Source organism: Pituophis catenifer, unplaced genomic scaffold, assembly GCF_029215685.1.
Source record: "Pituophis catenifer annectens isolate HBS135680 unplaced genomic scaffold, rPitCat1.0.hap2 SCAF_4, whole genome shotgun sequence".
Classification (NCBI taxonomy): domain Eukaryota; kingdom Metazoa; phylum Chordata; class Lepidosauria; order Squamata; family Colubridae; genus Pituophis; species Pituophis catenifer.
The window spans coordinates 70,053,877-70,070,107 of NW_027256884.1; the positions used below are offsets into that span (position 1 = coordinate 70,053,877).

A 16,231-nucleotide genomic window follows, 5' to 3' on the forward strand; every position below is an offset into this window, starting at 1 on the left:
TACTTGTGTGTTTTTAGTATTTTTATTCTAATAAAGTTCAGTGATTTTTACACACACACACACACACACACACAGAGAGAGAGAGGGGGGGGGAATGATTACACATGGACATACATACCTAGACTCATAGGCATATGTACAGGAAGAGTAATTAATCATTTAATTATAAAATCTTATTTAAAGGCTTTTTGCCGATAGTTTGTTATGACCTAAAAAGGTTCATAATACTAATTCATGATACATATTATTTGTGATATACGTTTGAATTATCAGAAGTTGTATGTAAATATTTTCCTTTCAAGGTTGCTTATTCTTACACATATGAACTTCGACCTTATTTGGATCTACTTCTCCAAATCTTACTAATTGAGGATTCTTGGCAGACTCACAGGTTAGCATTTGAGATTCTTAGTCTTTTCTTCTGTTTGAAAAACTACTAGAAGCCTAAAACTAATTATTAAGTTGCCTAACAAATGCAAATTTTACTTCTGTAACAATATAAATTATGTATTTGAGCAAGAGATATTCAGGTGACGATGGGGCACACTATTGCCCCAGAAAAAGACCAGTTAATAATTGGTTGGGATTTATTCAAAGTCAGTCCAAGTTTGAATGACAGATTTGAAATTTATGTATGCATTTGTAGGGGGCGGGGGGAGGTAATGAATAATTATATTTCTAAGGCAAAATTTGTTTCTTCTTCCTGACATTTAAATATTTTATTGGTAAAGTATTATAACTAAAGATGTGTCAAAGTGAAACTGAAAATATAGCATTGCTAATATACACTGTGCACAATTATTAGGCAACCTGTATTTTGGAGGATTAATTTTATTATTGAACAACTACAGTACTCTCGGTCAATCCAAAATGTTAATAAACCTCAAACCTGAATATTTAAGGAAGCAAAAGTTAGGTTTTGGATTTTTTAGGAGAATATGTGTGCACAATTATTGGACAACTAAATAGTGTGCAGAATTATTATGCTACTAAATGAAAAAGGGAAATATGTCCATCTCACTCGTTTATTTGTATCTAAGTTGAGAATAATAAACAAACAACTCAAAATGTACAAATAAACATTTCTGACATTTCAAAACAAAAAATCAGTGACCAATATAGCCACCCTTCTTTTCAATAACAGTCATAAGCCTTCCATTCATGGTGTCTGTCAGTTTCTTGATCTGTTGATGATCAACTTTTTGTTCAGCAGTAACCACAGCCTCCCAGACACTGTTCAGAGAGGTGTACTGTTTTCCTTCACCATAAATCTCCCGTTTAAGAAGGGCCCACAAGTTCTCAATAGGGTTTAGGTCAGGTGAGGAAGTGGGGGCATGTCATTATTCTTTCATCTTTAAGGCCTTTACTGGCTAGTTACACAGTGGAGTTCTTCGATGCATGCAATGGAGCATTGTCCTGCATAAAAATCATGCTGGTCTTGAAAGATGCAGACTTTTTCCTGTACCACTGCTTGAAGAAAGTGTCTTCTAAAAACTGGCAGTAGGTTTGGGAGTTGATTTTGAGTCCATCTTCAACCCAAAAAGGTCCAACTAGTTCATCTTTCATAATACCAGCCTATACCAGTACCCCACCTCCACCTTGCTGGTGTCTGAGTCGAAGTGGAGCTCTGGGCCTGTTATTGATCCAGCCACGGGCCCATCCATCTAGTCCGTCAAAAGTCACTCTCATCTCATCAGTCCATAAAACCTTTGAAAAATCTGTCTTCAGATATTTCTTGGTCCAGTCTTGCCCTTTCAACGTATGTATCTTGTTCAGTTGTGGTTGGGTTTCAGCCTTCCTTATCTTGGCCATGTCTCTGAGCACTGAAGACCTTGTACTTTTGGGCACTCCAGGTAGGTTGCAGTTCTGGAATATGACAGCACTGGAGAATAATGGATTCCTGGTAATTTCACATTTGAGTCTTCTCAAATCTTTGGCAGTTAATGTGCCTTTTTTTCTCAAGATGTTTCTTGTGACCCTGTTGACTATTTGCAACAAAATGTTTGATGGTTCTGTGGTCACACCCCAATATCTTAGTAATTTCAAGAGTGCCTCTGGAAGACTTTACAATTATTGACTTTTCAGAGTCAGTTAAATATCTTTTTTAGCCCATTTTGCCTGAGGAAAAGAAGCTGCCTAATAATTATGCACACACTGATATAGGTGTTGATCTCTTTAGGCCACACCATCCCTCATTACACAAATAAACATCACCTGATCTGCTTATATCCACTAAGCACTTAAGTTTATACAGCTTGGAGGTGGAAAATATAAAGGATGACATACAAAGGATGATATGGTCAAAATACTAACTTGCCTAATAATTGTGCACACAGAGTAATAAAGAATATACAAAAGAGTAATTAAATTATACATCCATAAAGTAGTAGGATATAATTATTTCAATACTTTAACATATCATTAAATCTAGCTATATAGAACTTATATTGCTCCATCTTCTCATTTTTAATAATGTACTGTTTCAGCACAATGATATTTATATAATAGATATTTAACGTTCTGCTATTTAGATGTCTTAATGAATATAGATAAGTGGATATTCTATCTATTAGTTACAGTTTCAGACATAAAGGTTACAAGGATTATGATTTTTGTTGCTTCTTAAATTGGTCCTCTGCAATTATTTTCCAATATATTCTGTGTTCTCTTTTATTTATTATATAAGAGAAGTTTCTGCTAATATTAAGAAAGTGATACTCATCCACTATGTTTAATTACAAAGCTGGTTGCTATTTTTTAAAACAAATCCCAGAAGAGTGAGGAAAGGTGATTTTAATGAATCCTTCCTTCTTTTGTAGCTCAGAGTATTAATGAAAAAATTGTTATAAAGAGAAATTAGCATAAATTTGCCTTTGCTGAATGTCAGTTCTTTCTTTGTGAAATAACAACACTGGATCTAGCTCTGAGGAGAAGTTGGAAAGGAATAAAACTACCTTTTTATAACAGACAGTTATATAGATTTTCAGCCTTTGTGAAATTCTGATCTTTTGATTTGTTTGGCTTCCCTAAGGATTCACAATGCACTTAAAGGAATTCCAGATGATCGTGATGGGTTGTTTGATACCATTCAACGATCCAAGAACCATTATCAAAAAAGGGCTTACCAGTGTATAAAATGTATGGTAGCTCTCTTCAGCAACTGTCCTGTGGCGTATCAAATTTTACAGGTAATTGTTTCGATATTGTTTGTGTGGTGCTCGCTGAAAAAAACCATGGATTGATGGAGGCTTTTTTGGTCACATCTGAATTCTCAGCAGAATAAACTAGCTAAATCAAGTTATTATTTTAGTGAAATCCTGCCTCCCCATAGAAAGACCATTTTTAGTATTTCTTTAATTCTCAGTCATGAGCCACAAGCAATACATTATATTAAAAGCTGAACGGAATGGAAGAATTGGAATAATTCTTCAAATATGAAATGACTTCATTTTATCTCTACAGAGTAATGGAGATTTGAAGAGGAAATGGACCTGGGCAGTAGAGTGGCTTGGAGATGAGCTAGAACGTAGGCCTTACACTGGCAACCCACAGTATACATACAATAACTGGTCACCACCAGTACAGAGTAATGAAACATCAAATGGTTATTTTCTGGAGAGATCTCACAGTGCAAGAATGACTCTAGCAAAGGCTTGTGAACTGTGCCCCGAAGAGGTGAGAAATCTAATGTTATTTTGAAATTCATTGGTACACAGATAATCTATCACAAAATTCTTAATAAAATTACAGCTTATATAATAGATATATGGATTGATACTTTGATATTACACTTTAATATGAGCTTTTAAAACTAGAAATTTATAGTTTCTTTATGCAGTAAGTTAATTAAGTTATTTTGATTGGGTTTAATCTTGAAAAAGAGCTGATGACTTGCATGTTAACATGGGATAGAAAATATTAATGTTAAATACTACATTATACCAAGATGCTGTTTTCCCTTGGTACAACATATTGAGGAAAAAATCCTACATAAAAAGGGAGATCGCTAAATCTTATATTTCCATTCTTTTCCAAGTTCTACTCTTAACTTTAAGCACCAATTGTTCTGTAAATTTGCAGGTTTTTATTTCTTCGATTTTATCAAGATTTCTCTATACTACAAATTAAGCCATAGTAGAGTTCAAAGTTTTTAACTTTGATTATTTTCTTTTCACAATAAAAATCCAGTTTACCATCGAGTGGTCCTGTAACACACACTTTTATTTAAAACATAAACTGAGAGCCAAGATCAGTGCATTAATATTCCACTGAAAAACTAATTCAGCAACCATTAGAAGTTCTGACCTGACCCTTTGTTACTCCAGTGCTGCATATTATACATAGTCAATGTGAGAATAATCTATTTAAGCAAACATTTTTTGACTTATTAGTAATCAATAAATATTGAATTATATCTAGTTTTTTGAAGCTCACTAAATAAGTGAGTATTGTATATTCTTGCTAGAATAGACGATAGGGCAAAAGTCAGCATAGTCAAACAGGTTTAATTCCAGTGGAACAGAGCCCTGAAAATGTAGTGAGAGGCAGAATATGCAGCATTTTCTATTTTCACCTTTATTAGGAGCACTCTATAGTACAGTACAGAACCTTACAGTGAAGAAAATGTAGATAACAAAAACATAACACTAGTAGAATGATGTTTCTATGGGTCATAGATTAGTGGCAAGAGGGTACCAAGATGTTAAGTACATACATATAAAACTCACTTTGAGAGTGATGCATGCACAAAAATGGAATGACTTGGTTCTGTATTTGGTAATTTAAAAATTATTAAATCTATGAGTTAAAATGTCTGTACTGTGTAAGCTTAACAAATGTATAGCAAAATAATCATTTTTAAATAAAAAAGAAACAGATAAAATATTTTGCCAATTTTTTTTAATGGAGTGGATTTCATTTCTAGGAACCAGATGATCCAGATGCTCCTGATGAGCATGAATCTTCTCCACCAGAAGATGCTCCATTGTACCCCCATTCACCTGGCACCCAGTATCAACAGGTGAGCAAAGATGGATCTTAAAGAGAATTTGTTACTTCACTATAGCATCAGTGAAAGGCAGCTCCATCTCTTTCTTTCTAATCACAGCCAGCCTTTTGGACACTGTGCAAACATTTGTTGGTGCTTGCAGGGCAATTTGACAAAGCAAGCCTAAATGCCTCAAAATATCTAAAACTATGTGTACATTTTGCATAAAATGACTGCTAATAATAGAAGACAATTAGCACACACCAAAAGTTTTAGTCTATAATTCTCAAATCGGTTTGATTATATAAGCTGTAGTTTACAGAAATTGCTGGTAAACATATGTTAGGTCCTGATTGCCAAACATAGTGATGATGTCAGGGTCAGCCCTAGATACTTTGGTGCCTAGGCAAAGTGTTGTCTGCCACACCTATTCATCTCCACCCCATGTCTTTTATCCCCAGAGCTAGGGTGGGGCTTAGCTAGCAGCAGTGGCTCTTTGGTCCTGAGGACTGCCCCATAGCTCCCAGCTGCTCTCCTCTGCCTTCTACGCATCCACACATCAGGTACCGGACCTAGCTGTTCCTCCTCTTCCTCATCAGCCACCTCCAGACCTGGGGGCTGTTGCCTCTCCATCTGGAGACTGATGGATGGCCCAGACTCCGCCTCTGTCTCTATCTCTAACAGCTCCATTCCCTCTTTCCCCTCGTGATTGCTTTGATGCTGGTCTCGACTCCCACTCTACCGCCTCCATCTGATTCGGCAGCCAGAGGGGTCGGCAGCTGATAGGCCACAATACAAAGTCATAATCTGCCGCCTCCTGGTTTGGCTCATCTTCCAGTTTTCTTAGAAATTTCAAAAAGGCACTCTTCTTTTTTTTCTTCAAGTTTTTGAGATTTAACACTTATTTTTTAGCCCCAGACAATTTTTTTTCTTTTCTCCAACATTTCATCCTATTATATTGGGAAATTATACTAAACGCTCAAGAGTGTGCCTTTATTTCTTTTCGCCTTTTTACTGCGTTTTTCAATTTGGTGCCTGTAGACCTGTGTCTTCTTAGTCTTAGTCTAGAGTTGGGCCCAGGCTAAGGGTTATGCTTCAGTCAGCATTGATCTGATTCTACAGTTCATTTGCAAGGTTATCTGAAATAGTTCAAGAATAGTTTGTGTGGTGGATTTTGAATGTTCAGTTTTCTTAACAGGCATGAAGGAAAGAAATTACATTAAATGCAAGTGTATAAAATTAATCTCTTAAATGTTATATGCTGCTAAAATACCATACTCTGCAAAAGTAAAATCATGTTATTTGATATGAATTATCTTATAATAATTGCATTGTTTGTTTTCTCTTTATTAACCTATTTGTTAAATTGATTAGTATTAGTTCCTGCTTATTTGCCTTCATTTTGCTTTCTTTACTAATGTCTCTAGATGTAGATCTAGTTGTCACAAAATTGATCATGTTTTATTCATCACCTCCCTTATCTGTAAATATATGGTTTATTCTCAAGAGATTGCTTTTCTCTCTTCCAAACTTGCACAGCTAATTTTTATTTCAATTTTAGATTATAATTGATCCCAGATTATATTACATTATTATATACAAAATTTTTAAATTAATTTAGTTAATACATATGATGTAAATTATTTTACTATGTTTGACTCAAAGACTGTGGTATCTTGGGGGCAAAAAAATTAATGACTGATTTCTTTAATAAATAATGCTACTATTCTCACCATTTCAATTCTGAATATTCTTCCCTTCTTTTTCCCCAGCTATTCGTTTATATTGATTGGATAGCATCTTTATTTTTCTTCAGTTCTCGCATATAGTTAAAAAGTGAATTGACATTTTGGTTTCATTATAAATTATTTTTTGTTTTATTATTGTTAACAGATATATTTTAATCTAGACTGTTACAAACTAGTCCACCAAGCAGCTATTTAAGTAAAGAAAGTCGAATAATTGTTCTTAAAATGTATTTTCTTTCTTGCAGAATAACCATGTGCATGGACAACCATATACAGGCCCTGCAGCACACCATATGAACAATCCTCAGCGAACTGGCCAACGAGCACAAGAAAATTATGAAGGCAGTGAAGAAGTTTCACCACCTCAGACAAAAGAATAGTGAAAATGCACATAATTAACTTGCTCCATCAAGACTGTGCACCCAGGCCTTACAGTCCAACTTTTCTCTGTGTCTGGCTGATATTTAGAAAAACTATTCCTAATCAACATGGAGTGAAGAGTCTATTCACTGTCTTATCTGCAGAAAATTGCTGTCAATATATAACCTGCCTGCAGTGGAAAGTGTATAGTGTTTTGTAATAAATGGCCTGATGCTAATGTGTAAATGGCAAAGGTGTATATAGTATATTAATGTTTGACTGTTAATTCTTAAACAAGAAACTTTTTTTTTGTCTTGAATGAGACTCACAGATCTACAACAATTAATTTCTTGATATATCTGCTGCGCTCTACAACCAGTGTTGCCTGCCTAATGGCAGTTAGATCAACTCAACTCCTTACCCTTGCCCCACCCAAAAAGTAAGCCTCTTCATGTCAACCAGAAAAAATACTTTCATATGATTCTTTGCCACTGGAGTCCATTTTACTATGAGCATCATAATGACTGGTAACCTTTTAATTCTTTGGTTAATGTGGAAAATTGGTGATATACCTTGTTTCTAGGTCTTTTTCCATTGCCTTTTCCATTCTGGTATTAAGTTAATCACTTGAAGCTATAGTTAAGCTGTAACATTTAGCATGGCTTCACACCAAGTTAGAGTAGCCAGTGAGGAAAGAAAATTTCAGTTGTCCAAAATGACAACTGCTGTTTAAACCCTTTTCTTCAGACACCTGGGTTATAAAACAGGAAGGGAGGGTTGGGCAAAGTGGCCGATGACTTTTAGTTGCACATATGTTTCTCACATCTGATGTTTGACAGTTCTGTCTCTGGATGGGGTAAAAAAAACACTTAGTTTTCAGTAATAAGAAATTAAAAAATTTAAAACAAATATGCAAATTTTGCTATGCCAGGATGCCTGGAGCATAACAGACTGTATTTGGTGTGCTTGTTTTGTTTCTTCAATAGAGCTTATTTGATAAAACTTCTAATACTTTCCTTTATACTGCACTGCAGTGAAGTGGAAGTCAACAAAATCACACAATACTTGTGAGTGCCACTGCACCAAGTTAACTTGCTGATTTTCTGCTCATGCACAATTCTACTTGAAAGCAAGAATTGTCCTAGCTCTATATCCATTATAAGAGAAATCTTAACCTTAGGAGCAGGGTTTGATTAAAGTAAATAAACTACTGGTTAGTCAAATATAAACCCGAGGTATCTGTTCCAGAGTAAACATTTGTTTTAAGACTTCAAGGAACTCATCAGTAAATACTGTATTTAAATTAAAATTGGTAACTTGAATGTGTGTAATTATTTTGGAACCTGTCAAAAAACCAAATACCCCTGCAAACAGATACAGCCCACCCTATACTATTTAAATATTTGCTGTTTTATTTTATAGAAATTATTTTGCTGAATTCACAAATAGAATTTGATTTAAGAAGATCATTTTTGTCCTGTGGTATGTGTGTGTGTTTTTTTTAAAACAAAACAAAACAAAACAATGCACAGGTAGTTGAATTCTGTGCAGTATACTGAATTCTGGAACAAAAGTCACAGTGAGATTTGGTGGACAGAAATTTGACCCTTTACAAAGAATAAAAAAAGAAACCTGTCATAGTTTCTTAATGTGACTATCTTGTACTTTTTGTATGTTTTATATGTATATATATATTTAACGAGCACAAGCTTTCTGGTATTTTTATTAAGTTAATATAAACAATGCTGCTTATCAAATTTAGGATTTATAGTTGAAATAAGTAAAATGAGGAAATCACAGATTTCTTTTGGATTTAGTGTAACTAGAGTCTTAACACATTTTTATTCTAGGTACCAGTATTCATGTTACCCTTCCAGGTTTGCTCTAATATACTTGTTATGTTTTAATAGCATTTTCTTGGATTGGTTAACAACATTTGATTGAAGCTTTACCCATCTGTTTGGGTAAATTTAGTACTAGCTTAAACAAAATAATACTCTGATTTTGTGTTAGAACCTCAAGCAATCCCTTGGTCCAGCATTATTGTTAGATGTTATTTCAAAGACTCTTTTTGCCTTCCAAAACAAGGTAGTTATTGCTTCAGCCTTGGGGGTGGGGAAGGGGAGAAGCAAGTGTGACACAATTGTGGAACTTATGTTCACAATGCTGTATGTTTTTTACCCTCCATGGGGGAACATGTTTTCAAATGTTCAGCTTAGGGTTGTTAGTAAACTTACCGAAAACTGTACGAGAGTATGGCTGGTTGGAAGTCAATGGGTAGCAGAAACATGAGAATTCTTTTTGCTTTTGGCAAAATGTTAGATTTGTTCCTTTTAAAATGTTCTTTGCAGTAATTTATGCTTCTGTCAGTTATGGCAACAGTAGCTTCAAAACTGTAATTTTATTACCTCAGTATTGATGGCACACATTAAAGCCAAGTCCTCAAAGTGCCTAAATGTTTGATTTTACTTTTCCTTTTATTGTTGAATTCTGTTCTTTTTTTAACACCTAAGGAGAAACTGCTGTCTTCCATAAAAGTCATTCACCTAATGTTAATCTTACTTTTTTAAAAATAATTTTATGATTCAAACAAAAGTAAGTTGAACAGCTATAGAGAAAAAATAGCAATTTTCTTACCAGAATGTATTTATAAAAATAGCTTTCATTTTTATAGGACCAATTCTATATGTGTATAACTCTTTATCACTGAGCTCAGTGAATACTAAATGTTTTGTTTTAGTATTCTCACTGCTAAACTCTAACCTAATTAAATAAGTATGCATGGCTCCAGCTTGCTGTTTTTTAATGTATTTTCACTTTGAAAGATCTTTTGAATGCCAAAAGTCACAGGAGCCTCATTCATTAAAATCAAAACAAAACTAGATTCTAGTCTTTAGCAGTTGTGGGAAATAAGGGTAAGCATGATTGCAATGATCTCTGAAAACCAAGCAAGAAGTAAAAAACATCCAAAATAGAATTTTAAACTTCATAATCCTTAAATTGCATAATGTAGTTTGTTTTGAGAATTAGTTTTAGAAATGCATGTATTGATTTGCTTTCCTTTTCAAACAGAATTAATACAAAATAATGATATAGAGAATGTGTATATACAGAGATAACTTTTGAATGTCCTTTGTTCATAAGTGAATTAAAAACAGTAAGTATTTTAAATAGTCAGTGTAGAGTTAAGAATAAAATAGTTTTTCTTCCCTCTTTTGGAACACTTTCTTATAGAAGAATACATGATCTTGCCACTGCTATACAGGCAATCTTAAATGAAGTTGCACTTTGATGAAAAGTATATTCCTTAGGTGAAATAATCTGAAGAACTATCCCAATAACACTCCTGTGTATTCCATTGGAGCTTGATTAAAATACAGTTTTGTTTTTCAGACAGTCCTAAAGCTCACTGATCTCCATGTAATGTTTATTAAAAAAAGTAATATTACCAAATGTTATACGGCTAAATGTATGTGCTATATAAAATAGATCGTTATGGATATTGTTAGCACAGGTTGTGCTAGTATTCACATTCTTAAAAACTATTTTACCAAAAAAAAAAAAAAAACCCTCAGAAATTTCTGCAAGAAATAAATACTTCAGAAAAGTACAAACATTTTTCTCTCAAATGAGATTATGGCAAATTGAAGAAAAGTACGATAGGGCAGGTTCACGCTTGTATGTGTACCATTTCATGATACTCATGCCACATGGTGATTTGTATATTATTGAGTCATAAATTCAAATGTTTTGGCTGAAACATTTGCAGTTTTGCAATGATTTCTTTCCTAAGAATGAAAAAAGTTGACAGAAGAGAGCTTCTATCTCTTCCTGTTTCTTCTAACAGTGTATCCTGAACTCAAGAAGAATCCTCTATCTGAATTGGAACAGTTTTCTCCTCTGTGTGACACAGTTCAACTTAGTTATCTTCTATCTCTAAGAAACTATTTGGGGGAATGGGGAAGAGGTAGCTGAAATGTACTGTTTTCCATTTTCTTTCATAATTAGTTTACCAGATCCAACTCTTTTTTTTCCAAGGAGTCCATCCCAATACTGTAAGTAGAAGCAAGTTGCCACCTATTGATCCTGTTTTAGTTATACATTTGACTGTAGGCTCTTATCAACTTTGTTTGGCTGGTTGAACCATTTAAAAAGAAGAAAGTTTTTCCTTATTTTAAATTTTGAAACAAAATGGATAAAATCTACATGTGTTCTGTCTTTATTAGTTTCTCAACTTCCTATTTTTGAAATTAATTAGGCTTTTCTCTATTTGTCTAATTATTTAAATATGGCTACAGAATTAATATTGTTCATTATATTAAGATATTTCTGATACTTCCTATTTTGTGAGGAATTTTACACTGAATTACTCTTTTTTTCCAAATCAAAACATTGCATAAATTATGTATTGAAGTAGATTTGAATCACAATAGCTTCCAGGTGTCTAAAAAATAAATACTACAAAACATGTATTTGGGACAGGCCTAACTACAAATCAGAGCTCACTAGATAGCCTTGGGCAAGTTACTCCTTCAACGTCAGACTCTTTTATTAAGGTAAAGTACTATAGTTGTGTGCAAAAAATGTATGCATCTTTGGTCAAATCACAGCAAAGCTGAAAACAGGTTGAATTTTCAGCAAGACAGTGATCCAAAACATACCTCTGATTCAGTTTGTTTAAAATAGCTAATTTTTTTTTGAAATGGTCTTCAAGGTCAATCAAATGGCCTTCAAACAATCTTCAAGATTGTTTCTGAGTTAGAAATGTTACACGAGGGGGAGAGAAGGGGGCAAAAATAAAAAGTCCAAATAAGACTAACAACGGAAAACTGAAAGCTGCTAACTTCTGCCAAAGGAAGTCATGGGAATGTCTGTTAACTGACACAAGCACAATTGTCAAATTGTATGCCAAGCAAATTATATATATTTTCTATAGATCTTTTAATTCATTTTGCTTTTTCTTGATCCAATAATAATTCTAAAATTTATTAAACAGCTTTTGCCCCCCCCCCCTCCCGGTCACAATGATGCCAAAAATATTTGTTTTGTTTTATTTGATATGGATTAATTTTCTGACCTCTTTAAAAAGAAAAATAATGTATTTTCAAGATTTTACTAAATTAATTTTTGGGACAAACTGGATGACATTTTTATTGTTTTGCTTTTCTAAACATGCTATCTTTTTGGTAGTTCATCCTTTTGTTCTTTTTTAAAATGCATCCATTGCTCTTAGTGTAAACAGCTAAATGTTCACTAAATTCATGGTGTACTTTGTTATTTCTTTTCTTTTTTTAATTACTTTAATTGCTAAAAGATTCTGATTGTTCCTGCACATGTGTTTTCTGTATGCCTCTTTTTCTATACTGGCTTACCTCTGAACAATAATGCAATATTGGTTAATTTACCTTTTTTTATAATTTCAAGTCTGTTTTTGAATCTCAGAAAATAATGTGTCGTATTCAGTGCAGTATTATGGTTGTTTGACTGATTTCTTAAAATAGTAGCTTTTGAACAATAACTGTTCTAAACCACTTAACTCAGTGAAGTGCTTTCTTAGTATTGAGCCATGGTGATACAGTGGTTAGAATGCAGTATTGCAGGCTACTGCCAGCTGCCAGCAGTTCAGCAATTCAATTCTCACCGGCTCAAGTCTTCCATCCTTCCAAGGTGGATAAAATAAGGACCCAGATTGTTGGGGGCAATATGCTGACTCTGTAAACCGCTTAGAGAGGGGAGCTGTAAAGCTTTGTGAAATGGTATATTAGTCTAAGTGCTATTGCTACTGCTAAGTGCTATCCTGCATCCGGGGCTTTCTCCCTCCACTGAAGTCGCCTCACAAATGGGCGCTGCATCCAGGAAGGTCCAGTGTCTGCATATCCACATGCACTGATTTGTCTTCCTACCAAAGAAGGGCTAATAGTCCAGTGGGTGTAAACTTGGATTTCCTGTTACATGAGTTTATATTATCACTTACAAAGGACATAGGGGAATTTAAGTAAAGAGCTGGAACTAAAATCCAATGAACATGGCTATGATTTCAGTACAGGTATGATAACCTTTTCTTTCTTGGGGACTAATTATTCAAAATATATTGCAATATTTTTATTTTTAAATATTGAAATGTGTTTTCTTTTTTATAAATGCTACATGCTTTCTCAATCAGTCTTTTTTTTTAACCTTTTTACCTGACATGATTTAAATTCTGATGTTTTGTTTTTGTATTTAAATACAATTTTTTAAAAATGAGCAAGATTTATTAGCGTCTTAATAAATATTCTGTTTTCCTAATAGACATAGGCTCTTGCAGCTATAATAGATTGTTCAGGTAATGCTGTCAATATTATTGACCAATAGTTCGAAAAAGACTGAAACTTTGCTGTTTTGAACATTGTAACTTCTAATTTGCAAGTAGCAAGTAATAATCCTCCAGAATTTATTCAATTGCAATTTGAGACAGGACTAGCTCAGTGAAGAATGCCAAGAGAAACATCTGGAGGGCTAAAGGGTCTGCAACGTATTTGGTGCACTACTTTGGATCCCATGGAATGTGATTTCCCATTCCCAACCTTTCCTCCCTGCCCTTCCAATACTGTACTTCCAGATTCCACTGGTTTTTGAAAGCATGGGAGCAGGAAGCTGCATTGAGAAGGGAATTGTATTATCTCAGCACAGAGAGATGCTGATTGGATAAGGAAGAGGCTAAAATGCTTCCCTGTTTCCCCAAAAATAAGACCTATCCTAAAAATATGTTCTTGCATGTTTTTTACGTGTGCACCTAATACAAGCCCTACCTGCTCCAAAATAAGCCCTACTTAAGAGCCTGCACACCCACCCACCCACCCATTCTGTCTGGTTGCTCACAGTGCCGCAGCAATGAGGTGAGCCGGGATGGTGGAGCTGCCCCATGTGCCCTGCACCGGCTTATCTCAGGGCCCCCACTGCCAGGCCATCCACACCCCAACACCTGCCTCACGGCAATGGCACTAGCATCCATATTCAATAGGAGCCCATGTGGCCACCAGCCCACTTCTGCTTGCTTGCAGTGCAATGAAGCAGGAGGCGGGCTGGTGACATGGCCGCAAGATGAGGCAGGTGTCAGGGCATGGATGGCCTGGCTGCGTGATTATGAACTCTTCTTCAGAATGAAGGCAGGTCCATCTTTTTAAACATTTACATCTGTTGAAACAATAATTAATGGTAAGGCCAATCTTCCATTATCAAATAAAATAGGTATTTGAAATACTTGTTAATTCATTTACATTCTTCTTAAAGTTGAATATTTATATATTATTATATCAATACTATAAACCTGTAAGGGGGGAAATTGAGGGTGGCCTTTAGAGAAATGCTGTACAAAAAAGGGATGGATAGAGAAGAGATATAACCTTTCTCTCTCCATTAGATCTTTATCCAAATCAGAGTCTGGAGTTTATAGATTAATATCATCTATGCTCCTCTACAGAGGGGATATTTTTAAAAAGCCCAAATATTCATCCACTTTCATCATTAACAAAAGTTAGCTTTTTCAAAAGTTGTTAATTTCAGAATGTTAACTTCAACCTTTTTATGTATTATCATTAGCAGTGTTGCTGGGATTTATGCTTTGGATAACTCTTATCATTATAAAGTTGGTTCTAAATGTTGCATCTTGTTTTATTTTGCAGTATTGCTTTTTGCAACATTAGAGGTGCAAAACCTGTAAAATCCATGAAACATGATTTGATTTTAATGGATGATATTAAGTACTGCAAACTGTTACATGTGGGTAACAACCTTTTTTTTTAAATAAGTTTTTATTTTTTTTATTATTATAACATAAAATGACATTACAAGACATACAACATTTATATATATATATATATATATATATATATATATATATATATATATATATATATATATATATATATATATACTCTCTTAACAGCTATTTTGTGATGATCTTCTAATATTTACATTTTCCCCCTTTTCCCTTTATATTATTCCAGTTTCTTCTTGTCCCCTCTCTTTTAATTACAGTGTATTTATGAGGACCCATAATAACTTTATATTTGCTATATATTAGCATATTCATTCTTTCCTTTTTTACATTTCACCCCTATTTTTCTTTTCCGTTATTCCTATTCTCCAGCCACTTATACCATTTGTGCCAGATTATATAATATTCCGTATCCTCTTTTTCTTTATCCATCTCGGCATACTCTAAGCTTTTTTTTTATTAACACTTTTTCTGTTGGTATATTTTCTTTTTTCCAATTTTGTGCGTATACTATACGAGCAGCTGTTATAATATTTAAGATCAAATATTTTATTTCCTTGGTGTATTTTTCAGTAAATATCCCTAATAAGAATGTCTCTGGTTTTCCGCTCATAGGTTGTTCTATTATTTTCTCTAGCCATTCTTTAATCTTAGCCCAGAACTTCTTTGCAGCTGGACATGTCCATATGTTCCGTAGCTCTTGTTACATTTCCAACACACTGGAGATTTACTCAGAAACAGCTTTGCAAGTCTAGCCGAGGGTAGATGCCATCTATGAAGCATCTTCAACTGGTTTTCCTTGTATGCCGTGGACATTGTTAATTTTGTATTTATTTGTCACATTTTTTCCCATTTCTCCAATTCTATTGTGTGGTTAAAGTTTTTTGCCCATTTAATCATTGTATCTTTAACTATTTTAATCAGTAAAATATACAAATTTTTGCTGCGTTATAAAATAGGGTAACAACCATTTTCAATACAGTATTTGAATATGGCAAGCTTCAATTCTAGAATGGCAGCCAGAAAAGAAGGCATGGAAAGATTGGAATGGAATGGAACGGAGAGAATGGAATGGAATAGAATAGAATTCTTTATCTTTCGTGCATATGGTCTCAGTGTACATAAAAAAATACATTCATCAAGAATCATACGATACAACGCTTAGTGATATCATAGGATACTAAAGCAATCAAATCATACTAGGAAACAAAACAATATAAATCATAGAGATACAAGCAACAAGGTTATAATCATAAGTGGGAGGAGATAGATCAGGAGTCCTCAAACTTTTTAAACGGGGGCCTGATTCACAGTCCCTCAGACCGTTGGGGGGGCCGAAACGGCTGGGTGGGCGCGGCTAGGTGGTCGTGATTGGGT

General features: G+C 34.2%; 1 protein-coding gene across 1 annotated transcript in view; it reads left to right on the top strand.

Annotated features, from left to right (window-relative positions):
• The window catches only part of USP9X (ubiquitin specific peptidase 9 X-linked), a 121,886-nt gene extending 113,325 nt beyond the window's left edge, over positions 1 to 8,561 (top strand). The window contains exons 42-46 of the mRNA XM_070944225.1: positions 303 to 391; positions 3,032 to 3,188; positions 3,463 to 3,675; positions 4,925 to 5,020; positions 6,981 to 8,561. Of these exons, the coding sequence (XP_070800326.1) occupies positions 303 to 391; positions 3,032 to 3,188; positions 3,463 to 3,675; positions 4,925 to 5,020; positions 6,981 to 7,115 (690 nt within the window). The 3' untranslated portion in view covers positions 7,116 to 8,561. The remainder of the gene's footprint in view (positions 1 to 302; positions 392 to 3,031; positions 3,189 to 3,462; positions 3,676 to 4,924; positions 5,021 to 6,980) is intronic.
• The last annotated feature ends 7,670 nt before the right edge of the window (positions 8,562 to 16,231 follow it).